The following is a 25769-nucleotide window of genomic DNA, read 5'->3' as shown; positions in this document are numbered from 1 at the left end:
AGGGGATCACCATTATTACAAGACATCTTAGCAATACCCTGGAAGAGATAGAACGCCTTTTGTTGATAGGGATAAAGGACAAAGAGATTGTTGGCAACGATCATTTGTGAGAAGGGCCAGCGTGATGAACAGAAAGAAAGAAAAAAGTGAAGCAAAGAAAACCAAGATAGCATTAACAAGCTCTTTTAAATAACACTTCTCTCTTTTTCTGTTTCTCTCTAAACATAGCATTAACATCTTCTTTAAATAAAATCTCTCTCTCTCTCTCTCTCTCTCTCTCTCTCTCTCTCTCTCGTTCTTCTTCGCTGTTATAGTGTTAGATACGTCCACGTCTATTATTTTTTTTCCGAGAGAGAGAGAGAGAGAAAGAGAGAGATAGATTAAACAAAAATGTGTTTAGAGTACATATGATTTTTAACAGCGTCAACTAGTTGAAAAACAATTAAATAAAACTAAGTAAGTAATAATAGCTAATCTGAATTCCTTTATTAACTAAAACAAATATTGATACAAACACACTCGTGTGCGTATGCACAAACACACATACACAGGTGCAAGAATTGCTACGCAATAAGAGAGACGGTCGGGGAGGAGGTAGAGATGGTGACTGCGATAACATACCGTAACTCGTCACTGAAAGTAATGAAAATAAAAAATCAAAAGAAAAAAAATGTAAAAAATATGAAATATAAGAATTAAAAAAATAAATAAATAAGCTAAGTTAGATTAAAATTTCCGTAGTGTAAGTTACGGTATGTTATCACAGTCGCCATCTCTACCTCCTCGTGCGTGTGTGTGTGTTTGCGCATACGCACACGAGTGTGTTTGTATCAATATTTGTTTTAGTTAATAAAGGAATTCAGATTCGTTGATATTGTTTTTTTGGTTACATTTAACTGTCTTTCAACTCGTTAACGCTGTTAAAAATCATATGTACATAACACTTTTTGTTTAATCTCTCATTTTTGTTTAATATCTCTCTCTCTCTCTCTCTCTCTCTCTCTCTCTCTCTCTCTCTCTCTCTCTCTCTCTCTCTCTCTCTCTCTCTCTCAGAGAAAAAATTAATAGACGTCTAACTAACAGTGAAGAAGAACAAGAGAGAGAGAGAGAGAGAGAGAGAGAGAGAGAGAGAGAGAGAGAGAGAGAGAGAGAGAGAGAGAGAGAGTATTTATTTAAAGAACATGTTAACACCATGTCTACCTTCTCGCCGATCGTCCGTCTCTTCCTGGCGTAGCAAATCCTACACCTGCGTTGGCCTGTCTCTAAGGTAAAGTGGCAATAAAACCCATTTTTTATTCATTTCTTTATAATTATCGTTTTTATATGCTTCTTTCATATTATGCAGTTATGTTATTGTTATGTGTAATTATGTGTAGCCATTTATTAAGGATTTACTATGAGTTTTTAGGCTGAGGAACGAATTAAATGAATTACCATGTATTCTTATGGGAAAATTCGTTTCTACATCCGAACATTTTCTACATCCGAAGTAGGTTGTGGAACGAATTAAATTCGTATGTAGAGGTACCACTGTACCATGTTGTAAGACTGGTCAAATCTAAATCTTTCTGAATTGCCATTGTTTTCCTCGATTTGGCAGGTGTGAAATAAGTTCAGGATCTATGTAAAAAGCTTGATGACTAATAGCCCTGATAGGGCCTCTATTAATTGGAGTATCCAAAAAGGTTGCCATACAAAACCAGCTGCTCAGACAACCAATTTCAGAGGTGATTCATCCAAGTTCATCCCTACAGTGGTAGATTATAGTCCCAGTACTTGGGTTTTAGCTCTAAACTCCATACTGTATATCATTATCATTATCAACTATGCTACATGCATACTATCCATTGTATTATAAAAAAACAAAGGGTTTTTCCCAGCTCTCTAGATAGTTCTACCATTATTTTGTATCAGACACTGAAATGTTTATCTTGAGTGGTGCCAATCTAAGATTGTACCAATAACTAGAACTAGCTGGGGAAGTTTCCTTTTTTTATGAGAAGAAACTAAATTTCCACCCATTAATGGATATTAGATCAATGCTTAATTATATACTCAAGCATCTGGCATTGGATTTTTCCATTTCAGGTATTATAGCAGATGTACCTCAGGATTTTAGTATTGAAAGACCTACAGTAGTGGGGTCTATTTTTCTGAATTTGGACGCGGGTTTACATATTTATAAGTTTCGGCTTTTGAACCCTGGGAAGACCTCTCAATTACAGATTTAATGGCTAAACACTTTACCTATTGATAGTGTCTTCAGCTAACTACACAAAAAACTACAAGCAATATCTTTAAAGGTAGGCATTGGGGAGCAAAAGAGGATTTTGTCTGTTTTCCCTTCAGAAAATAGATTTATTGGCCTGATGAGAGCCATTCAGTATTCTTTGGACAAAATTATTGACCTTAGCAGTAGTGTCCCTGATTTGTTCTGTGGGATTAGTTCTAAATGGTCATCTGTCCAAAAATGTTTGGCCACATAAGTTAAAGAATTGGATCCAAATATAATAAAAGCCTTGAATAAAGGTCAAGGTACATCTCTAAATATTTTCTGACATCTTTATTTGGATAGTTTTAATAGCAGATGAATGGCATACCAAGTTGGTGTTTGCTAAACATTATCTTAAAGAATCCTAGTTTACTTATTGATATTGCTGGTCTCTTAACTATGGTGACTGCTGATGATGTGTCATGTCATCTTTTTTTTTTTTTTTTACTTCGGTTAATTAGAAATAAGATATTATCTGTAGACAATTGTAAATCTATGATTTCAAATATCTTGAGAAAAACAATCCGAGTCTAGTATTCTAAACTATTTTGAGATGATTTGTTACTAGTAATCTAGACCAGTTGAGTAAAATTTTGATTATTTTATGCTATTTTAAATCTATGAATTCCTTCTCTTTCGTTCACGGGTTCACTGGGATCTATCCTCCTTCAATGTGTGGAATTCAGGAGCATGAACATGAGGGGAGTTTCATGGAAATAAATGTTATTTTGATGATGAAATTTTTTATTTATATACTTTAAGTCACCTGATGTTCATATATATGCACACACTCCCCCCACTGACTTATGATGTTAAGAGGAAAAGGGAATAGTTTTGACATCAAGACTGTCATATCAAATAGCCCCTGGGGAGTCACTGCTTTTCTCCTTGCCATCAATAGCAAGTTTCTGTTGAAAGGAAAGGAAATGGGGAATTTTTTAAAATTTACGCATAAATGTCAATATGATTATCTGGCAAGTATAGAAATGATAGATTTTTTGTTATTATAATTCTGTTTCTTAGCTCTTAAAATATATCAATTGTTCGTTTTTACTCTTGTAGTTTGTTTATTTTGTTATTTCCTCTCCACTGGGTTTTCCATGTTGAAGCCCTTTTGCTTATAGCATCCTGCTTTTCTGATTAGAGTTATAGCTCAGTTAGTAATAATGATAAGGATACTTTATTCTGAAAGATTAATTCCCTCCTTTGGTTTATTTTCAAAATTGATAATTATTTTTCAGTTGCAAAATAGCTTTATCGATCGGGACGAAACTGAGAATAAAGTGCGTAGTTTGGTCGCCAAGTATGAGGGTCTCATGAAGGACCAAATTGAGGAGCGAGAAATTCACAGAGAGATCCTTGCTAAAAAGGACATTGAAATAGAACTCCTCAATGCCAGTCTATCAAATCTCAGTTTGAAGGTGAGTTTGACTTATTGTGATTAATATGTGTTTCTCGGTTGTAACTATGTATGGTTTTACATAATGCTTACATCTGATTCTTGGGTGTATGCTACAGCATTCACATGCTCGTTAAATGTATTTCTTAAACTATTATTAACCCTAAAAGAGTGAATTGGCTAATGGAAAGAAAAAGGCTTAAGAAGTGCACAAAATTCTTATAGCCATGTGTAAGTAAAAAAACTTATACATACACTAGAATGTTTGTGAAGATGTCATGTTGTTTACTTATGATAATAATGAGGGTGCTGAATTTTAAAGTAAACTAGCATTACAAGAAGATTTCTATTTCTGCTTGATTTTTATTCTGTGTGTAGGCATCTGAGTATGAAAGCACAATCACTGTTCTGCAAGAAGAAAAGAAAGATCGGCTTTCAAAAATTTCTGTATTGGAAACGACTATTTCCGATCTAAGTATGAAAACTCAGGAAAAAGAAATGATGGAATCTATGTTGGATGAAGAGCTAAACCACCGCACAGATGAAGTAAGGGTTACTCGAGCACGATTGATTTTGATTGCATGTCCCTCTATTTTATGATTCCTTTTAGTTAAGGTTGTTATGCTAATGATGGTAACTATTAGTTAAGAAGGCAAGTTTTAAGTATAACTACTGTTTTCTTAGAGGTTTTTGATAAATGGTACAGTATGTACCTATTACTCGTAGAATTTTGAGTGTTCATTCTCAGTCTAGAATGGATTAACTGAATTTCAGTTTTTATTGTATTTGCCTTCACATGGCGTGAGTCTAGGAACAAGATTTATTTTTATCAACCTCCTCTGATGTTAATACGTATTCCCTTTTCTCCTAGGCTGACACAACATCAACATTACCCCAAAAACTAAGATAATTTTTTTGTTTCTCTAGAAGTTATTCCTCTTGCCCACAAAGGTGGCATCAGGTACAGCAGTTGGTATTAACTAATTCAGTCGCGTCCATTGCGTGATACTCAACATTTTTTTATTTTAACTGTGTACACTTCTACAGTAGTCGTTTTCTTAAATTTTTTTTAAACCTTAGATTTTCTTGTTTACGAGTGTTCACCTAAAGTAACAAATGCCCTTAGTTTGGTTTCTTGAGATAAATACCTGGGTACTATAATCAAAAGTTCAACTAGGTCTTTACAAGTAATCATTATCAAATGTTTGATAGTGGTTATTTAGTGTCCTTTATATGTTTCTTTTGTGGTTTGTGATTGATTTAACTGGAGATATTTTCTTCTGGAATTGCTATGTATGTTGGTGGGAGTAGTTCACTCATTTGTAAAGGGGTTTGTTTGTTTTTGTTTTGTTTTTGGGAAGGCTGTTATTTTTGCTCTGAAATTCGGTTCAGTTAATAACTGACAGCTTTGATTTGTCATTTGAAAAGATATGGTTGTAGTTTCCTATTTATGGCTAGCAATTAGAGACTAGCAGTGCTGCTTAAACATTTCTTGAGTTCCTACATAATTTTCTTGCATTTCACAGATCTTAGGAAATTTCCGCAAAATCGTATCACTGATTTACAATGGCCATGGATAAGTTTTATGTGCTGCTTTTTTATAAGGAGGTTGTTTTTATAATGGAGTTTATGAGAGCTGTCTTTTAGAGAAATAGGTGCTTGATTGTTTGCCTGATTTCAGAGATGAGAGAAGTTCAGCATAAGGTGCAAACATAAAGTTTTATCATTTAAAGGTTTAGAGGTTTCTCATGAATGGCAGAGGCAAGGGACAGTGACAGTGCCCTAGACAGTGATCATATAGCCCCCTCTCCACCCAAGCTAGGACTAGAGAGGGCTAATGATGGTAAGGTTGCGGGCATTACAAGAAACTATCGAACTGGAACAGGTCTCGACCCCCAGTCCAGCAGATCGCTAGGCAGGGACATTTCCAATAGGTTGCCGCAACCCATAGTCATTAGCTTAAAGCTGCACAATGTATTAATTCTATATGTGGATATTTTGAGTGATAGAATGAAATATGAAAATTAACTATCTTAGATTCTTCCTCTCTTGACATGCCACATCCTTACATAATGTAACGTGAGTTTCTACCATAGTCACTCTACTGTAATGTATCAGTTGGTAGAGCATGGTATTGCACATTCTGCATCCAGATGTCTTGCATAGATTTTAAACTAGGTATTTTTGAAAGCTTATTTGATGTGCACTAAAGTTTAAATTTTGTTGCATGCGTAATGCACTGTGAATCTATTTCTCTACCTATTTTTTGATGAGTAAAAGTTTTTCCTACACTTATTTGTAAATGCATTTTATAAAGGATTATTCTTCATATACTGTATTGATGTAAAAACAACCTTTCCAATCTGTTCAACTTTTTCATAATTGTCGATTCTAAGTTGTTTATATCTAAAATTTTTAGAAATTGACTTGAAATTATTCTGTAATATTTTTACACACAGGTTACAAAGTTAGAAGATAATCTTCGTGAGTTTGACAAGAAACTTCAAGAGATCAGAAGAGAGAAAGAATCTGTTGAAGCAAAGTTAGAAGTAGAAAAGAAAAATACAGAAGAACTTAATGACAGAATAAACACACTTGAAGTGCAGATTAAGGAGAAGGAAGTTGTGCAGCAGTTTTTAGAAAAAGAAATTTCATCTAGGGAAGCCGAGGTAAGGATTAATGTGGTTAGTTTTGGTTTTTGGGATCATGAAATTTTTCAAGTATATATTGTAATTAACAGCCATAATAAACTCAAAATGGGTCCCTTTTGTGGTCATGCTTGGCCTTAGAATTAAGTTACCCTGTATTTTATATTAAAATTGATTAAAAGGATGCATACTGTATATTCAAGCTTGGCCTTAAAATTCAGTTACCCTGTATTTATATTAAAATTTATTTAAAGGATGCATTCACTCTTTTTACTTATAATTCAATATGTAACACATTATTGGATTGAAGTACACTTCAAAATGCAATGGGGCATCACATTGAAGTTATATTTGTTTTTTTCTTGAAATAATTGCACCCAATTGACTTGTTTGAAAGTTTAAGGAACAGAATCTTATCAAATTGAATGTAAATTATATAATTAAAACAAACACTTGTCCACACCCCCATAGAGTTGAATATTTTAACATTGGTCTGGTTGAACTACCTAATAATAATAATTTATTCCTGTATAAATACAAACCTTCCTACTTTAATAGAAGTATGATTTCAATGTATCTAGAAGCCCTGCTTCCTCACAACCACACTGAGAAGCCACTTTGACTTCAGCCTGTGCACCGCACAGGCATACACTGTGTAAACTTCTTGGCTTTGTAAGGTAGTAGGTTGTCTAAGACACCACCCACTTGTTGGAATGCTACCAATAGTGAGTTATTGAATCCATTAACTGTCCATATAGTGCTATATTGGATCCCCCTCTGGTTACAGCTCACTTTTCTTATGCATACACATACACCAAATAGGCTGGCCTAATTTTTACACATTCTCCACTCAAGACTATTAATTACTACACTATTTGTTCAGTGGCTGCTTTCACTTGGTAAGGGTTGAAGAGAAAATTAAGCTATGGTAACCAGCTCTTCTAGGAGGACAGTCCAAAATCAGACCATTGTTCTCGATTTTTTCGCAGTGCCATAGCCTCTGTACCATCGTCTTCCACTGTCTATGGTTAGAGTTTTTGTGTGAGGGTACACTCAGGCATGCTATTCTATAGGTTTTTTTTTATTTACTTTCCTCACTGGACTATTTTCCCGGTTGGAGCTCTTGGACCCACTCCTGCTCTATCAGGTCTTAGTGTCAAGACATCCAGGGATTTCAAACCAGTCTGAATGTTTATAGGGGCTCCCTCCTTCTTTTGGATAAGTCTGCTATTTAAGGACAAAGGGTTTTATCCATATAGGATCAAATCACAGATTTTTAGTTATATCTGCCATGGCACTTGCCCCAATTTTTGGAGGTAGCCGACATCCAAAAAGAAACACAAGGGGATTTTTTTCTTCATCGTTTCTCCTTGCCTCATGAGGTGCTCAGCCGAGTTTCATTGTTACGTCTAGGATGCCACAGCCCATCCTCCACCTTTTCCCACCACAAATGAAGCTTCATATTTTGACTCCTCTACTGTAGCTAACTCACGTGTTACAAAGGTCACCTGAGGCACTTGTATGGACTATCGGTACTGGCACAATTTCTCGTCATTCATTTCTATTCCAAGCACGCTCTTTTGCCTCTCGCATATATCTCCCTGTCACCTAGGATTTTCTTCATTCCTTCCATCCACCTAAACCTTGGCCTTCCTCTTGCACTGCTCCCAGCAACTCTTGCATTCATCACCTTCTTCAGCAGACAGCCAATTTCCATCCTTTTCCTATTAAAGAGATCAAGTTTGTAAGATAGAAGAAATAAACAGTACAGTACTTTAAAAATTTCTAATGTATATGGCTGATAGATATTCTCATAATATAATATTTTAAGGGTTATTATATAATCTCATAAATGAAGTGTATTCATAAGAATTAAGTACTCTTTTCGTAAGGATGGCCAGGGATTTATTTTTATAAATCACATGTCGTAACTATTCGCTTATTTGATTTTTTAAAAAACTGATTACATGGTATAACGGCATGAAAAATTAATATTTTATGGAATTAGGCAAATTTTACTATGCATTCTTGTGAGCCAATATGAATAACTATTTTCCAAATGATTTTGAGTGTACCGTTAGTTATAACCTCAAGGTAGAAAATGCAGACACTGTACTTAAGTAATGATCATATTCACATAATTTGAAATTATTTTTAACCAGTTTTTCAACTGAAAATTATAAAAAAAAATATCCTAATTATTTTTTCTATTATAGCTGAGTCAGAGACTTGATGAGGCCAGTGTACTACATGAGAGAGTTCAGGCTGAGCTTGATTCAAGACTGAAGATGGAAGAAGACCTAGCCAATAGTGAGAAAAAGGTAAGTTACTCATTTAAAGAAGAAAGTTTTATTTAACCAGAATTCAAGTGAATTTAGTAGGAATAAGGCATGAATCCTTCGTCATTTATTGTCATTTGAGTTTAGAGGCTGCTTTATAAGCAAGATGATGTTCTGGCTTAATGTGAAGTAATGACAATATTATTGTTATTACTTGCTAAGCTACAACCCTAGTTGAAAAAGCCGGATTCTATAAGCCCAAGTGCTCCTACAGAGAAAGTAGCCCAGTGAGGAAAGGAAATAGGAATTAAACTACAAGAGAAGTTTAAGCACCATAATAACATTGAAATAAATATTTCTTATATAAACCATAAAAACTTCAAAAAAAAAAAAAGAGGAAGAGAAACAAGATAGAATAGTGTGCCCGAATGCACCCTCAAGCAAGAAATCTCTAACCCAAGACAGTGGAAGACCATGGTGCAGAGGCTATGGCACTACTAAAGACCTAGAGAACAGTGGTTTGATTTTGGAGTGTCTTTCTCCTAGAAGAGCTGCTTACCTTAGCTCAAGAGTCTCTTCTACCCTTACCAAGAGGAAAGTAGCTGCTGAACAATCAAAGTGCAGTAGTTAACCCCTTGAGCAAAGAATTATTTGGTAATCTCAGTGTAGTCAGGGGTATGAGGAAAGAGGAGAATGTGTAAATAATAGGCCAGACTATTCTGTGTATGTGTCGGTAACAATGAAATGAGCTGTAACCAGAGAGAGGAATCCAATGTAATACTGTCAGGCCAGTCAAAGGACCCAATAACTCTAGCAGTAGCATCTCAGTGAGTAGCTGGTGCCTTGGCCAATCTACTACCTAGCTGTAAATGAATTTGTATTTGAATTACATGGTTGTGGAATGGTTTTTTCCTATATATATTGGTGTTATGTTAATTCAGGTATTTCCTTATTGCACTTGGGTGAGGTTAGATTGTCAGAAGAAATAGAGCCAATAATCCAAATGCCACTCCTGATAGTTTTGGATTAGTTTAAATCTATATGGGTCTTTAGATACTTTTTCTATATCTTCAGCGTAACTTTTGTCATACATACATACATATACCAAGGCACTTCCCCCAATTTTGGGGGGGTAGCTGACACCAACAATGAAACAAAACAAAAAGGGGACCTCTACTCTCCACGTTCCTTCAGCCTAACCAGGGACTCAACCGAGTTCAGCTGGTACTGCTAGGGTTCCACAGCCCAACCTCCCACATTATCCACCACAGATGAAGCTTCATAATGCTGAATCCCCTACTGCTGCTACCTCCGCAGTCATCTAAGGCACTGGGGCAAGCAGCAGGGCCTACTGGAACTGCGTCACAATCGCTCGCCATTCATTCCTATTTCTAGCACGCTCTCTTGCCTCTCTCACATATTGATAAAAAAAGAATAAAAAAAATTGTAGGCACTAAATTTATCTGTAACATTAAAAGATAGATAGTGTAAAATTATTCACTTTAGCAATATATTTTGGTTAGAAAAGATAAGTATATTTTCATCTCGGATACTTCAAATTATCTTCCACCAAATTTTTCTATCATATAATCATGTTTTGGACTTGAAATTTGAAAATAAAAATATCAGTTTATTCATCTGGAATATTTTATGTGCATTAATTTTGATGCTTTCTAATAATCATTTCAGATGAGTATGTACAGTGCTTGGAAAATTATTTTGTATTACAACATTCAATATAAGATATTTTTGTTTTATAATTTTATTATGTATATTATCTAGTAGATAAATATATCTATCATCTACCTTTTTTGCAGGTGAGTGAGCTTGACAAGGAACTTGCATCAGTAAAGGAAACGCTGATGTCTCGGGACGAAAGCTTGGCTTGCGTTGAAAACAAGATGGCTTTACTAGAAGACAACAATAGTCAGCTGGAGGAGAAGGTGGTGGAACTTATGGCAGAGATAAGCGACAGGGAAGCTCAACACATTATCAAGTGAGTCTTTCATATCCCGACTAATAATTTAAGGTTTCAAAGGGCTAAATTACCTTTCTATATCCACCTGAAGTGCGTTACCACTTGGTGCACCTTGTTTAGCACTGTGGATTGTAGGAATACCAGAAGTTGTTTAAAGTATCATTTCAATACGTTTCAATCAATTTTGGTTTAAGGTTTGGCTCTTTATTTGAAGAAAAATTTCCTGAGGTTGAGCCCCATGGGAGTTTCAAAATTGGTCCTCAGTGGTATTAAAGCCAATTTAATTCATTAAGTATTTTTGTGTGTTTGTTTTTGATTGCCCTGCCTTAAGTAAGACACAGGCTCTTGCGTTGACAGCCCATAAGGACAAGTTATTATTATTATTATTATTATTACTATCCAAGCTACAACCCTAGTTGGAAAAGCAAGATGCTATAAGCCCAGGGGCTCCAACAGGGAAAAATAGCTCAGTGAGGAAAGGAAATAAGGAAATAAATAAATGAAGAGAACAAATTAACAATAAATCATTCTAAAATAAGAAACAACGTCAAAACAGACATGTCATATAATAAACTATCAACAACATCAAAAACAAATATGTCATAAATAAACTATAAAAAGACTATGTCTGCCTGGTCAACAAAAAAGCATTTGCTCCAACTTTGAACTTTTGAAGTTCTACTGATTCAACCACCCGATTAGGAAGATTATTCCACAACTTGGTCACAGCTGGAATAAAACTTCTAGAGTACTGCGTAGTATTGAGCCTCGTGATGGAGAAGGCCTGGCTATTAGAATTAACTGCCTGCCTAGTATTACGAACAGGATAGAATTGTCCAGGGAGATCTGAATGTAAAGGATGGTCAGAGTTGTGAAAAATCTTATGCAACATACATAATGAACTAATTGAATGACGGTGCCAGAGATTAATATCTAGATCAGGAATAAGAAATTTAATAGACCGTAAGTTTCTGTCCAACAAATTAAGATGAGAATCAGCAGCTGAAGACCAGACAGGAGAACAATACTCAAAACAAGGTAGAATGAAAGAATTAAAACACTTCTTCAGAATAGATTGATCACCGAAAATCTTGAAAGACTTTCTCAATAAGCCTATTTTTTGTGAAATTGAAGAAGACACAGACCTTATATGTTTCTCAAAAGTAAATTTACTGTTGAGAATCACACCTAAAATTTTGAAAGAGTCATACATATTTAAAGAAACATTATCAATACTGAGATCCGGATGTTGAGGAACCACCGTCCTTGACCTACTTACAATCATACTTTGAGTTTTGTTAGGATTCAACTTCATACCCCATAATTTGCACCATGCACTAATTCTAGCTAAATCTCTATTAAGGGATTCACCAACCCTAGATCTACATTCAGGGGATGGAATTGATGCAAAGAGAGTAGCATCATCTGCATATGCAACAAGCTTGTTTTCTAGGCCAAACCACATGTCATGTGTATATAGTATGAAAAGTAATGGGCCAAGAACACTACCCTGTGGAACACCAGATATCACATTCCTATAATCACTATGGTGCCCATCAACAACAACTCTTTGAGATCTATTACTTAAAAAATCAATAATAATGCTAAGAAACGACCCACCCACTCCCAACTGTTTCAGTTTGAAAACAAGGGCCTCATGATTAACACGGTCAAAGGCAGCACTAAAATCAAGGCCAATCATACGAACTTCCCGACCACAATCAAGGGATTTCTGTACAGCATTGGAGATTGTAAGAAGGGCATCACATGCTCCAAGGCCTTTACGAAAACCAAATTGCAAACTAGGGAGAAGATGATTACCTTCAGCAAACCTATTAAGACGTTTTGCCAGAAGACGTTCAAAAACTTTAGATAATATGGGAGTTATGGAAATTGGGCGGTAATCAGTGGGACTTGAGCTACCACAAACACATTTACATAGAGGAGTAACATTACCAATTCTCCAACTAGTGCTAAAAGCTCCTCTTCTTGCTAACTTGCGCAAAATAACAGATAACTTTGGAGCTAAGAAATCTGCTGTCTTTATAAAAAACAAAGGAAAAATACCATTTGGGTCTACACCTCCATAAGCATCAAGTATTAAGTATTAAGTATTAAGTATGGCTTATTGATAGTATATTCTTTCTTTGTTTACTATAGTACAGCACTAATTTTCACTTGAAAGTTATATAAAAGTTATATAAAATAAACAAACTGTAATAGGTTTAATGAGCTGTTTAATTCTATGAATAAAAATTTCAGGATGAAAAATATTGAAAGTGACATAGGAGTGAAATATTCAGAATCCTTGTTGGAGCACGAAGCCACACGTCGAGTTCTCTCCCAAACCCTTGAAGATATGGAAAAGGAGAAACTCCTTCGCATGGCAGCAGAGTCAGATATTGAGAGTTTGAGGGAAGAACTAAGCAAGATGAAAGAAGAGAAGGAGATGCTGGAGCATAACATTAAAGATCTTGTTCAGAAGTACACCAGTTTGGAGGATGCACTTGGTAAGGAACACCTCGGATATCTAATCTTAACGTGCTTTTGAAACCTTTAATTCTTAAGTGTCTTAGTATGTGGATCAAAGTGGATAGTTTTATAATGTAATTATGATTGAAAATTGGTAATTAGTTTATGGTAATATGGATTTACATTTGACTTATCCGACAGAATGTGAAGAAGCCGAAAACAGAGACCTTGAGGAGCGACTGGAACGAGAAGTGCACCAAGCAAAAGAAGCAGCAGCTGTTGCACAAAAGGAGCTCTCTAGTTTGAAAACATCTATGGAAGGATTTTGCACTCAAATAACTCAATTAAAGGTAAGGAAAAATACTAATAGTATCATTGATCATCACTTGGATGTGTACAGTACATGTGTTTGCTTGTTCGTTCGTTGTGAATGGGGATGAAATGTAAATGAAACAATGGCTTTCCTCATTATTACAAATTTTTTACTTTATCATCAGAAATTCAAAATAAACTAAACAAGAAAGATAATTCTTAATTTTTTTTTCCCAACACATGTTGGAAAAGCACGATTTAGAATCTGCATTGTTATTTACTTGTTGTTTATTTTGAATTTCTAAGGATGTAGTAAGTAAAGTGACATTTTTAATAATGACAAACCAATTTTATATAACTAGTTGATAAGATACCAGTTGTTGCAAAAGCTAACCTAGAGGCTACAGCGATGGTTTTGTGATTTAGTATTCATCTTATTCAGTACTACAGTTATGAGATAAATTAATTAAAATTTTATATAATTAATTACATGTACCAGGTAGCCTACACAAAAGAGGTATCAATTTAGTAGGGCTTGGACATAACTTGTAAAGAGATTCTTTTCAAAGGGAAAAAAATGGATTTAAAATACACAAGCTTTCTAGTTATTGCCTCAAATTTAGTTAAAAAGTTTAATGCTCGTTTATTGTTAAATTTTGGCTTGGATCCGGCAATGCAAAATATATTTTCATTGTTTTAGAGCTCAAGACTAATGAAGTGTTTTAAAGGCACTGAGAAACAATCTTATTTGCTTCAGGAATCACAAACAATAGTTCTAAATTCTAAATTAAATATTTGTTGAGTTTGTGCAGTGATAAACTTTGTTTTGCAGATTGACATGCGTAAAAAGTCGCAAGCCGTTGATGAAATGCAACAGTGTATTGATGCATTAAGGGAAGAAAAACAGCATTTGACAACCCTCAGAGATAACTTGGAGAAGACTCTGGAAGCAAAAGAAGACACAATTGCTAGCTTAAATCTACAGGCTTCAACATTGGAAAGAGAAATGGAAGAGGAACGCGTGACACTCAGGTCAAGAATTGGGGACTTGGAAAATCATCTGAAGGAAACCCAAAAGGAAAATGAACTACAGAAAAAGAGGGTATGTTTTATTTATTGAGTCTAGAATTTATAACTGATTTTTTCTCCTTTGAGAATTAGTTTAGGATTTTACCATTTTTCATGACTAGTATTCATAAAATGGAATTACTGTCATCTCTTAAATATGCAATACCGAAATGCACATATGATTTGAAAATTGCTGAAGTTGCCAAAGTCTATGATTATTTAGTTTTTATTTTTTTATTTTTGTATGATGGCTTTTTTATAAATTCTGAATAGAACCAAATTTAATATTTGGAATACATATGTAAATGTGATTTATATCTTGTTGTTATTGTATGGTTCTTTAAGTTACTGTGCTATGGCCGCTGTTATCTTAAGTGCTGTATGTGTAAAATATTTGTTTCTGCAAGCTTATCATAGAAAGAATATGGAATAGATTTTGTAGTTCAGTCTTTTAAATGCATTTAATACTTGTGAATTCTAGGCAAAGGAAATAGAAGAAAAGTTGTCATCTGTAGAAGAGGAAAACCTACATTTAAATCAATCATACAAGAAGCAATTAGAAGAGAAGACATTAGCAGAAACTAGAGCCAATGCTAAATTAGAGGCGCTGAGTAACAAATACGATGGATATGAAGACCAAGTGAACAATTTACAGGTATTTTATTGTGATTGATGTAATTTTAGATTTTCAATATTAAACTTACCCGATAATCATGTAGCTGTCAACTCCGTTGCCCGACAGAATTCTATGGAGGGATACGCCAGCTATCACAATACTAGAAGGGGGTGTACTTACCAGCGCCACCTGTGGCCAGGTACTATAGTACTTCTTGTTGACACCTCCTCAATTTTTCCTCTGTCGTGCTTCCGGCAAGACGTTCTGGGATACGCTTATGTTCTTGGAGTATTTTCACGACTTTGGTGAAGTATTTCTCTTTGATTTCGGCTGTCGCTTTACTGGAAACTTCTATATTAGCTTAGTTAGCTTTTGGAATTAATTTGATTAATTATGGTGACAAGAGAGTATGAACTCTCTTTCACCTTTAAATGGCCGACCCTTCCCTTAGACGGAAGTGTTGGTGTCTAAGAGAGTATAGACTCTCTTTCTTAATTTTGCTTAACAAAAGTTATAGATTTATTTTATATCTCTCCGCCTCTTATAGGCCTCTTTGATTAACTTCTTTTTATTATAAACTTATTAAAATTAATTTTTATATTTGTTTATATTCGACCGTCCTAATAGTAGGCGGTCTTTTCTTGGTACCGAAGTTAATTAACATTGAGCCCGTCATTTCGGTTTTACCTGTTAACATATTATGCTATTTTAATGTCTTTGAAAGAATTTCTTTGATAGTCTAGTACTGTTTTCAAAGTTGAACTAACGTTTTGTTTTGTCTCTGCAGTTGTTGACGTTCAGAACGTTCAACTTGCGCTCTATCGTTACGATAGAGAAAGAATTTTCACGGTTTCACGTTGCAGTAAGAGTAACCGTGTCTAGCGTTTTGTTCATTCTTTCTTAACTTAATGGTTTTAATCCTAATAAAGGAACTTTTCATTTTGGGAAATATTTCAGTTTTTTCCTTTAACAATAATATGTTTTAACGATATATATGATTGGGCTCTTCTCTCAGATTCTAAGTCAAGAGAGAGAGAGAGAGAGAGAGAGAAAGAGGAGGATAAACGTTTCATTCAAGCGAGTAACGTTGTTATCGTTTTTGCTCTTCTCCCTAGTCTCTTTAGGGGAAGAAGGTAAACGTTTCTAGAGTGATCTAGTGTTTAGTCTCTTTCCAGCCACTGAATTATCTATCTTTCATTAGATTTTTCTGTTACATTGTAATTCTGTTTTCGCAATTACTAACTTTTGAGAAAGGATAGAATTGCGTGTTTCAGGTACAAACCACTTAAAGTTTCGAGTTCAGTGAAATAAGTGCAAACAGAAAATCAAAGTGATAAGTGATTAGCGCAAAGTGTGTCAGTGTTGTGCGTGAGGGTACTTCTGTGCGCGCCAGTCGTCCTCCCAGTCCGGGACCTCTTGCAAGCTCCCAAGCCCAGGGGAGAAGCAATGTCGAAGGACAAAAGGGTTCAGCAGGCCTTGATCGGCGCACAGAAGTATCCTCGGTGGTTGTGGGCGTGTCTTACCGAGACCGTCACTCCCACCCGCAGACGATTGAGCCCTTATTTTGCTCGTCTGCAGAAGAAATTTAGGGGAGAAAACGCTGGTGTCAGGTCTCAAGACCTCTTAAACGTAAAGTCCAGACCTATGCCAGACGTACGAAGTTAGAGTTCAACAACCCGGATGCAGTCATTGGATTAGCTCTGACTCTCCTCAGTCATCTGTTGAATGCACTCCGCCTAAGAGGAGTAAGGTTCTGCCGCAACAGATCTCTGCTGTTAAGGCTTTACCTCAGCAGACCTTAGTGTCTGCCGACCCCAAGTTGACTCTACTGCAGTCCATGCAGTCACAACTTTCGGTCTTGATGCGTGAGTGTCGGGCTGAGAGTGTTGCGCCTCCGCCTCCCCCTACACTCCCTCCGCCTGCGCTCGCTCCGCCTGATCGCAGTACCACCTGCCAGGCGTACGATGTTGAGCCACGTTCTGAGTTTGCTGTTCCCAGTGGTGTTCAGCCTCCGCCTTCCTTAAGGCAACCTTTACAATGGGATCAGGAGGATTATACCTCTCTTCCTCCGCCTCCACTTGCTGCTCCACCAGTGATGCAACTCTCGGTTGAGGTACAACAACCTCTCCCGTCCATGAGTCAGTCTCCTCAGCTCTCGCTGCAGCGAGCTCAACCCTCCACAAGGCAAGCACCACTACACCTTAGCCTTGCGCCTCAGGAGCCTCAGCTTGCGAGACATTTACCTTGTTCTGCGCAGCCTCTACCTCATCGCGCTCCGCTCACACCACAGGAACAGGAACTTGCTACTCCGCTTCCGCCCACCGCTCAGCAAGCGCAACCCTTGGGTTCAACCACTCATGCTAGGAGTCAGCCTCCTCCACCCATGCGCCTACCTTCTGCTACTTCCTTTGATCAGCCTTTGCAGACTGAGCCTCAGGTGTTCCCTCAACAGAGTCTTGAAGAGGAAACCACAACTATTGTTGTTCCAGCTCGTTCTGACTCTGCTGTTCAGCATACCTTACCTCCATTTTCAAACCTTTTGATAATGGAGGTTATTTGTATTACTTATAAAAATATATTTGTATTCCTTGCAATATATTTTTAACAATATCGCAAAATATGGCAAAAATATGAATCATGAGTTATGAATGTAAGGTAAATATTATGTTGATATTAAAACCCCATGCAAGCATGCATAAAGCACTCTAGCACTGGTCATGGAATTTCTGAGAAATGTTAAACGCCATGCACACGCTCTGCCTACCTTACAGCATGCTCTACATACAGCATGCTCTGCTTACAGCATGCTCTGCATACTACATGCTCTGCATACAGCATGCTCTGCATTCAGCATGCTCTGCATACAACATGCTTTACATACAGCATGCTCTGCATACAGCATGCTCTGCATACAACATGCTCTGCATACAGCATGCTCTGCATTCAGCATGCTCTGCATACAACATGCTCTGCATACAGCATGCTCTGCATTCAGCATGCTCTGCATACAACATGCTCTACATACAGCATGCTCTGCATACAGCATACTCTGCATACAACATGCTCTGCATACCTTACCGCATGCTTCTCAGTCACACATCTTTGGTTGTTGCCAACTCACTAGACTGTCAAGCAGTTTCATAACGTTGCCTTCTAGTCTGCTGCTTTTGCACCAGTGAACCCTCACTGAGAGAACTTAGCTTTTCTAGGATATGGTCCCTGTAGATGAGAAAGTTCTTTTCTCCCTCCTTCTGATATTCCCTTGAGGACTCTGTCATTTGGAGGGAGCCTTTAGCTGCATAGCCTCCTATGGACTTTTATTTAAGCATAACATGCTTCCAGGGAAGGTAATGGTTCCACTTCAGTCGCTAATCCCGTCTGTTACCACACCTGCTCCCATAGACCTTGAGCTGTGTTGCAAGACATGCAGTCCAAGCTTAGTCCTTGTTAGAGGATTTTTTGTTTACGGAGTCAATGTGTCACGGGGAAGACGTTCAACAACCAACAGAAGTGACTTGTTGTGACGCAGTGCGGCAACCTCAGCAACCCGATAAGGAGTTGTCTGTACGACCCAGACAGTCTAGACAGATTCGGGTTGTCACTGTACTTCCTCGCTTGCCCATGATTGACAGTTCACAGACTGTGCAGCAGTACCATGATCTTGTGTCCGGCTCCGTCAGACGACTGGCTTTTAAGAGCTCCCACAAGTCGTCGCTGTCTGGAGATTTTCAAATGGACTATGGATCTGACCAAGGAACTGGGCCTCCTGGTCAATTTTGATGAGTCTCAGCTCGTTCCATCCCAGACCATTGTCTCCTTGGGTATGGATCTTCAGAGTCGAGCTTTTCGGACTTTTCCGTCGGCCCCAAGGATCTTCCAAGCCCTAGAATGCATCCAGAGCATGCTGAGAAGGAACCGATGCTCAGTCAGGTAGTGGATGAGTCTAACAGGGACACTTTCATCGCTGGCCCTGTTCATCGTGTTAGGGAGACTCCACCTCCCCCCCCTTCAGTATCATCTAGCTGCTCACTGGATAAAGGACATGACGCTAGAGACGGTCTCAGTTCCTGTTTCCGAAGAGAGGAGGTCTTCTCTCGCGTGGTGTAAGAACAGCTTTCTTCTCAAGGAAGTCTACCTTTGGCTGTTCAGAAACACGACCGCCGTCTCCTCTCGGACGCATCAGACACGGGCTGGGGTGCGACTTTGGACGGACAAGAATGCTCGGGAACATGGAATCAGGAGCAAAGGACACTTCACATCAATTGCAAGGAGTTGTTGGCGGTTATTCTGGCCTTGATAAACTTCAAGTCCCTCCAGCTTAACAAAGTGGTGGAGGTGGACTCTGACAACACCACAGCCCTGGCTTACATCTTCAAGCAGGGAGGGACTCTTTCGTGGAAGTTGTTCTAGATCGCAAGGGACCTTCTCATCTGGTCTAAAGATCAAAAGCTAACTGGTAACGAGGTTCATTCAGGGCGGTATGAATGTCATGGCAGATCACCTCAGACGGAAGGGTCAGGTCATCCCCACAGAGTGGACCCTTCTCAAGAATGTTTGCAACAGACTTTGGGCCCTGTGGGGTCAGCCAACCATAGATCTGTTCACTACCTCGATAACCTAGAGACTCCTGTTGTATTGTTCTCCGATTCCAGACCCAGCAGCAGTTCACGTGGATGCTTTTCTGCTGGATTGGTTCCATCTCGACCTGTATGCATTCCCGCCGTTCAAGATTGTCAACAGGGTACTTCAGAAGTTCTCCTCTCACAAAGGGACACGGCTGACGTTGGTTGGCTCCGCTCTGGCCCGCGAGAGAATGGTTCTTAGAGGTACTGCAATGGCTGGTCGACATTCCCAGGACTCTTCCTCTAGGAGTGAACCTTCTAAGTCTACCTCACGTAAAGAAGGTACACCCAATCCTCCACTCTCTTCGTCTGACTGCCTTCAGACTTTCGAAAGACTCTCAAGAGCTAGGGGCTTTTCGAAGGAGGCAGCCAGAGCGATTGCCAAAGCAAGGAGAACATCCACTCTCAGATTCTATCAGTCTCAAGGGGAAGTCTTCCGTAGCTGGTACAAGACCAATGCAGTTTCCTCAACCAGTACCACTGTAACCCAGATTGCTGACTTCCTGTTATATCTAAGGAAAGTAAGATCCCTTTCAGCTCCTACGATCAAGGGTTACAGAAGTATGTTGGCAGCGGTTTTCCGCCACAGAGGCTTGGATCTTTCCACCATCAAAGATCTACAGGACCTCCCTAGGTCTTTTGAGACCTCAAAGGAACGTCGGTTGTCCACTCCAGGCTGGAATCTAGACGTGGTCCTAAGGTTCCTTATGTCATCAAGATTTGAACCTCTCCAATCAGCCTCTTTTTAGGACCTCACATTAAAAACTCTTTTCCTCGTGTGCTTGACAACAGCTAAAAGAGTAAGTGAGATCCACGCCTTCAGCAGGATCATTGTTTTCACATCTGAAACGGCTACATGTTCCTTGCAGCTCGGTTTTTGCTAAACGAGCTTCCTTCACGTCCTTGGCCTAAGTCGTTCGAGATCCCAAGCCTGTCCAACTTGGTGGGGAATGATCTGAAGAGAGTACTTTGCCCAGTTAGAGCTCTTAGGTACTATCTAAAAAGGTCTTAACCTTTACAAGGACAATCAGAAGCCTTATAGTGTGCTATCAAGAAACCTTCTTTTCCAAGTTCTAAGAACTCAGTTTCTTACTATTCAGGCTTCTGATTAGAGAAACACATTCTCATCTGAAGGAAGAAGACCTTGCTTTGCTGAAGGTAAGGACACATGAAGTGGGAGCTGTGGCTACTTCAGTGGCCTTCAAACAGAGCCATTCTCTGCAGAGTGTTATGGATGCAACCTATTGGAGAAGCAAGTCAGTGTTCGCATCATTCTATCTCAAAGATGTCCAGTCTCTTTACGAGTACTGCTACACCCTGGGACCATTTGTAGCAACGAATGCAGTAGTAGGCGAGGGCTCAGCCACTACATTCCCATAATCCCATAACCTTTTAACCTTTCTCTTGAATACTTTTTATGGGTTGTACGGTCGGCTAAGAAGCCTTCCACATCCTTGTTGATTTGGCGGGTGGTCAATTCTTTCTTGAGAAGCGCCGAGGTTAAAGGTTGTGATGAGGTCCTTTAGTATGGGTTGCAGCCCTGTATACTTTAGCACCTTTGAGTTGATTCAGCCTCCCAAGAGGAACGCTGCGCTCAGTAAGGAAGACGATCTTATTAAAGGCAGAGTAACGGTTCAAGTCGACTTCCTTACCAGGTACTTATTATTTCATAGTTATTGTGGATAACTGATTATATGAAATACGGGATACTTAGCTATCCTTTAGTCTTGTACACTGGTTTTTCACCCACCCCCCTGGGTGTGAATCAGCTACATGATTATCGGGTAAGTTTAATATTGAAAAATGTTATTTTTATTAGTAAAATAAATTTTTGAATATACTTACCCGATAATCATGATTTAATCGACCCTCCCTTCCTCCCTATAGAGAACCAGTGGACCGAGGAAAAATTGAGGAGGTGTCAACAAGAAGTACTATAGTACCTGGCCACAGGTGGCGCTGGTAAGTACACCCCCTTCTAGTATTGTGATAGCTGGCGTATCCCTCCATAGAATTCTGTCGGGCAACGGAGTTGACAGCTACATGATTATCGGGTAAGTATATTCAAAAATTTATTTTACTAATAAAAATAACATTTTACTAGTTTTTTTATTTTTTACTATATATTAATGGTAATCTATTCATGAAGTGTGATATGCTAATGTTTAAGGCAAAAATGTTGGCTGTTCTTAGAATTTAATCCTTTCTAAATCATTCTTAAACTCATAACCCTTTCAGAAATCTAAATTATTATTCTTTTAACATTATACCCATGATTCGTATAGCAGGGTTGTTAGTTTTCTTGATTGGTTCCACCTCTTCCCTTCTAATTACATGGCCATAGTAACATAGCCAAGCTTCCCTGTCCTTTTCTTTTACATTGCAAATACCACACATTCTTCCTAATTCTTGGCTCCCACTCCTTTCCAGTAGCGATGTTCCAGCAATAAATCTTACTATCCTCTTCTCAGTTCTTTCCAACAGTCCAACCTCTTTCCTTTTCAAGTGCCCAAGTTTCTGCCTTATATAATAGTATATTCATTTTGAGTCCTAATGGCATTTTCTTATCTAAAACTACTCCAGTTACTTCTCTCCATTTTTGCCATGCTTGCTTCATTATCTCACTGCTTTATCAGTACCTCGCTCTGTGATAATAATTGCTAGTGATTGAACACTTTGTTCTTCTGTTTTAGCACTGTAACATCTACTTGAATGGTTACCTCATGTCCTTCTCTGCTACTAACCATTAGCTCTGTCTTTCTAATGTTCACTTTCAATCTTTTCCTTCCTCTATGTATGTCTTGAAAGCCATCAGAAATCTACATGTCCCCATATAACACTAACAGCTTATCTGATGATCAGTCCATCCCTCTAAAATCTTCCTTCTCTTCACTACACCTATGTTGAGGCACGTATACAGAGATGATGTGCCATACTCTTACCAAATTTAAACTACTGTATTGATCTTACTACTGAAACGCTGGACCTCTGGAGAATAATGATTTATCTATGATTGAACTCCATTATGTGCTTTATATTTACAGTACAATACTGTGTAAAAAATCAGTTTTCTTTCAAAGATGCCTTTTATTGCAGACATCTCTCATGGAGAAAACGAAAGAGTACGATGCTTTACAAGAGAAGTACACTGCGGCCACCTCTACAACGGAAGAAATGAAAGTTTTAGAAACCAGTGTCAAGCGATTCAGGCGTGAGATTGAGGCCATGAATAAGACCCTTGCCTCAAAGGATTCTTCCTTGGAGACCCTGACTATGACGCTTGAAAGCAAAAGTGAAGAAGTGCAGTCCTTATATAAGGTAAGATTTTTAGTAGATATTGTTGGTTTAAAATTTAGGTGAAATATTATTTTTGATTTTGAGGGTAAAAGGTACAGTTATTTTAGATCCATGAAATTGACGAGGTAAGTACATTAGTTTTATTTTATATCCAAACCAAATATTGGGTTAATGTTAACCAATGGTATAGACTTAAGAGAATAGGAAAGTAACCGAGAGCTCTTGTTGGAGATTATTCAGGTTTATGAAGAGGGGGGGAGATGAAGACCTTTGCTATGGCAACTTGTTTCTTGAAACCAGCTTGCCTTTCCCAGAATCAATTTAGACCATAGACATATTTTTCGGTCGACCTTTTGCTTGACCTTGGCATTTGACCTAGTACTTTTGAAATTGAATCACATCCACATCTCAACACCTAATCCCTAAAAGTTTCACTATGAGTAAAATTGTGCCAAGGAAATTGTTCACAAACAGGGGCAAATACATAACCTCCGTCCCAACTTTGATGGCGAAGGTAAAAAGTAGATATCATAATAGCAGGGGCCATTTTGCAAATTGGAAAATGAGTAAAAATAGAAAAGAAAATTCTGAAGCAAAATGTTATAGTAGTGGAAAGTTTTAAAGTAGTCATCCTCACCTACAATTTGTACTGTAAATATTTTACTGCATTGTGAGAAATGGAAATTTCAGAATAGACATGAAGTTTCAAAATGGTATCATAATATTTTTATCTTGTTTTTATGGTTTAAAAGAAAATCCCCATCTAATTAACTGTGACATTTAATTTTGATATACTGAAATACAGGGTGGTTTTAGAAGAGGTAGGGGTTGTATGAATCAGATTTTTACAGTAAGGCCGATATGCGAGAAATATTTAGCAAAAGGTAAGGAGGTGTATGTTGCGTTTATGGATCTGGAGAAAGCGTATGATAGAGTTGAGAGGGAAGCAATGTGGAATGTGATGAGGTTATATGGAGTTGATGAAAGGTTGTTGCAAGCAGTGAAAAGTTTCTACAAGGGTAGTAAAGCATGTGTTAGGATAGGAAATGAAGTGAGTGATTGGTTTCAGGTGAGAGTGGGGCTGAGACAGGGATGTGTGATGTCACCGTGGTTGTTTAACTTGTATGTTGATGGAGTGGTGAGAGAGGTGAATGCTCGAGTGCTTGGACGAAGATTAAAACTGGTAGACGAGAATGACCATGAATGGGAGGTAAATCAGTTGTTGTTTGCGGATGATACTGTACTGGTTGCAGACACAGAAGAGAAGCTTGGCCGATTAGTGACAGAATTTGGAAGAGTGCGTGAGAGAAGGAAGTTGAGAGTTAATGTGGGTAAGAGTAAGGTTATGAGATGTACGAGAAGGGAAGGTGGTGCAAGGTTGAATGTCATGTTGAATGGAGAGTTACTTGAGGAAGTGGATCAGTTTAAGTACTTGGGGTCTGTTGTTGCAGCAAATGGTGGAGTGGAAGCAGATGTACGTCAGAGAGTGAATGAAGGTTGCAAAGTCTTGGGGGCAGTTAGGGGAGTAGTAAAAAATAGAGGGTTGGGCATGAATGTCAAAAGAGTTCTATATGAGAAAGTGATTGTACCAACTGTGATGTATGGATCGGAGTTGTGGGGATTGTGGGGAATGAAAGTGACGGAGAGACAGAAATTGAATGTGTTTGAGATGAAGTGTCTAAGGAGTATGGCTGGTGTATCTCGAGTAGATAGGGTTAGGAACGAAGTGGTGAGGGAGAGAACGGGTGTAAGAAATGAGTTAGCAGCTAGAGTGGATATGAATGTGTTGAGGTGGTTTGGCCATGTTGAGAGAATGGAAAATGGCTGTTTGCTAAAGAAGGTGATGAATGCAAGAGTTGATGGGAGAAGTACAAGAGGAAGGCCAAGGTTTGGGTGGATGGATGGAGTGAAGGAAGCTCTGGGTGATAGGAGGATAGATGTGAGCGAGGCAAGAGAGCGTGCTAGAAATAGGAATGAATGGCGAGCGATTGTGACGCTGCCTCCGATGCCTTAGATGATCGCGGAGGTAGCAGCAGTAGGGGATTCAGCATTATGAAGCTTCATCTGTGGTGGATAATGTGGGAGGGTGGGCTGTGGCACCCTAGCAGTACTAGCTGAACTCGGTTGAGTCCCTTGTTAGGGTGGAGGAACGTAGAGAGTAGAGGTCCCCTTTTTTGTTTTGTTTCTTTTGTTGATGTCGGCTACCCCCCAAAATTGGGGGAAGTGCCTTGGTATATGTATGTATGTGTTGTTGGGTTTGTTTTCTTGACTTATAGTTGTTGACAACAGTATGACAGTGTGAAATTCATGTAAGAAATTCGTAAATTTGTTGCATTGTCTAATTATGAAAAATAATTGTTTACTTTATTTGCAGTTGGTCATCCTTCATACTTGATTTATCAGTTCTTCGGTTTATATTTATCCTCACGACTGTATTTTTCTGTTCTTTTTGTGATATCTCTTGAATAAATCATTAAACTAAAAAATATGTAATTATTTACTTCAGACTCTAGAGGAAAAGCAAACCGCTTTACTTGCAAGCGAGGGTCGAGTTCAGCATCTAGAAGAAGTTGAAGAGAAACTAACCAAGGAGAAAGATGCACTTTCTGTTTCTCTGTCAGCTGTTCAAGATGAGTTGGGCGAAGTGAAATTGCAAGTTTCCAGGTATTTTGTCTTTTCCATTTTCTTTGTGATTTGTTAGTATCCCAGATTTAGCATTTGTCAGTGATTGCTTTTTTTTAAAGCTTTATTTGCAAGTGGCATATAGAATACATTGAATTGCTCTTTAACTGATACAACCTTTGTC

General features: G+C 38.1%; 1 protein-coding gene across 2 annotated transcripts in view; it reads left to right on the top strand.

Annotated features, from left to right (window-relative positions):
* LOC137630539 (hyaluronan mediated motility receptor-like) overlaps positions 1-25769 on the top strand; it is a 102507-nt gene that overhangs the window by 58075 nt on the left and 18663 nt on the right. Inside the window, exons 9-19 of one of the 2 annotated variants that reach the window (XM_068362056.1) lie at positions 3514-3693; positions 4050-4217; positions 6131-6340; positions 8536-8640; positions 10416-10594; positions 12839-13086; positions 13250-13398; positions 14193-14462; positions 14910-15083; positions 22763-22984; positions 25470-25627. In XM_068362056.1, the coding sequence (XP_068218157.1) occupies positions 3514-3693; positions 4050-4217; positions 6131-6340; positions 8536-8640; positions 10416-10594; positions 12839-13086; positions 13250-13398; positions 14193-14462; positions 14910-15083; positions 22763-22984; positions 25470-25627 (2063 nt within the window). The remainder of the gene's footprint in view (positions 1-3513; positions 3694-4049; positions 4218-6130; positions 6341-8535; positions 8641-10415; positions 10595-12838; positions 13087-13249; positions 13399-14192; positions 14463-14909; positions 15084-22762; positions 22985-25469; positions 25628-25769) is intronic. The other variant, XM_068362057.1, reaches the window with a different exon arrangement.

The sequence above is a fragment of the Palaemon carinicauda genome, chromosome 38 (genome assembly GCF_036898095.1).
Source record: "Palaemon carinicauda isolate YSFRI2023 chromosome 38, ASM3689809v2, whole genome shotgun sequence".
In the NCBI taxonomy this organism is placed as follows: domain Eukaryota; kingdom Metazoa; phylum Arthropoda; class Malacostraca; order Decapoda; family Palaemonidae; genus Palaemon; species Palaemon carinicauda.
The sequence above is the reverse complement of the archived record's forward strand: the minus strand, read 5'-3'. Positions and strand labels throughout refer to the sequence as shown.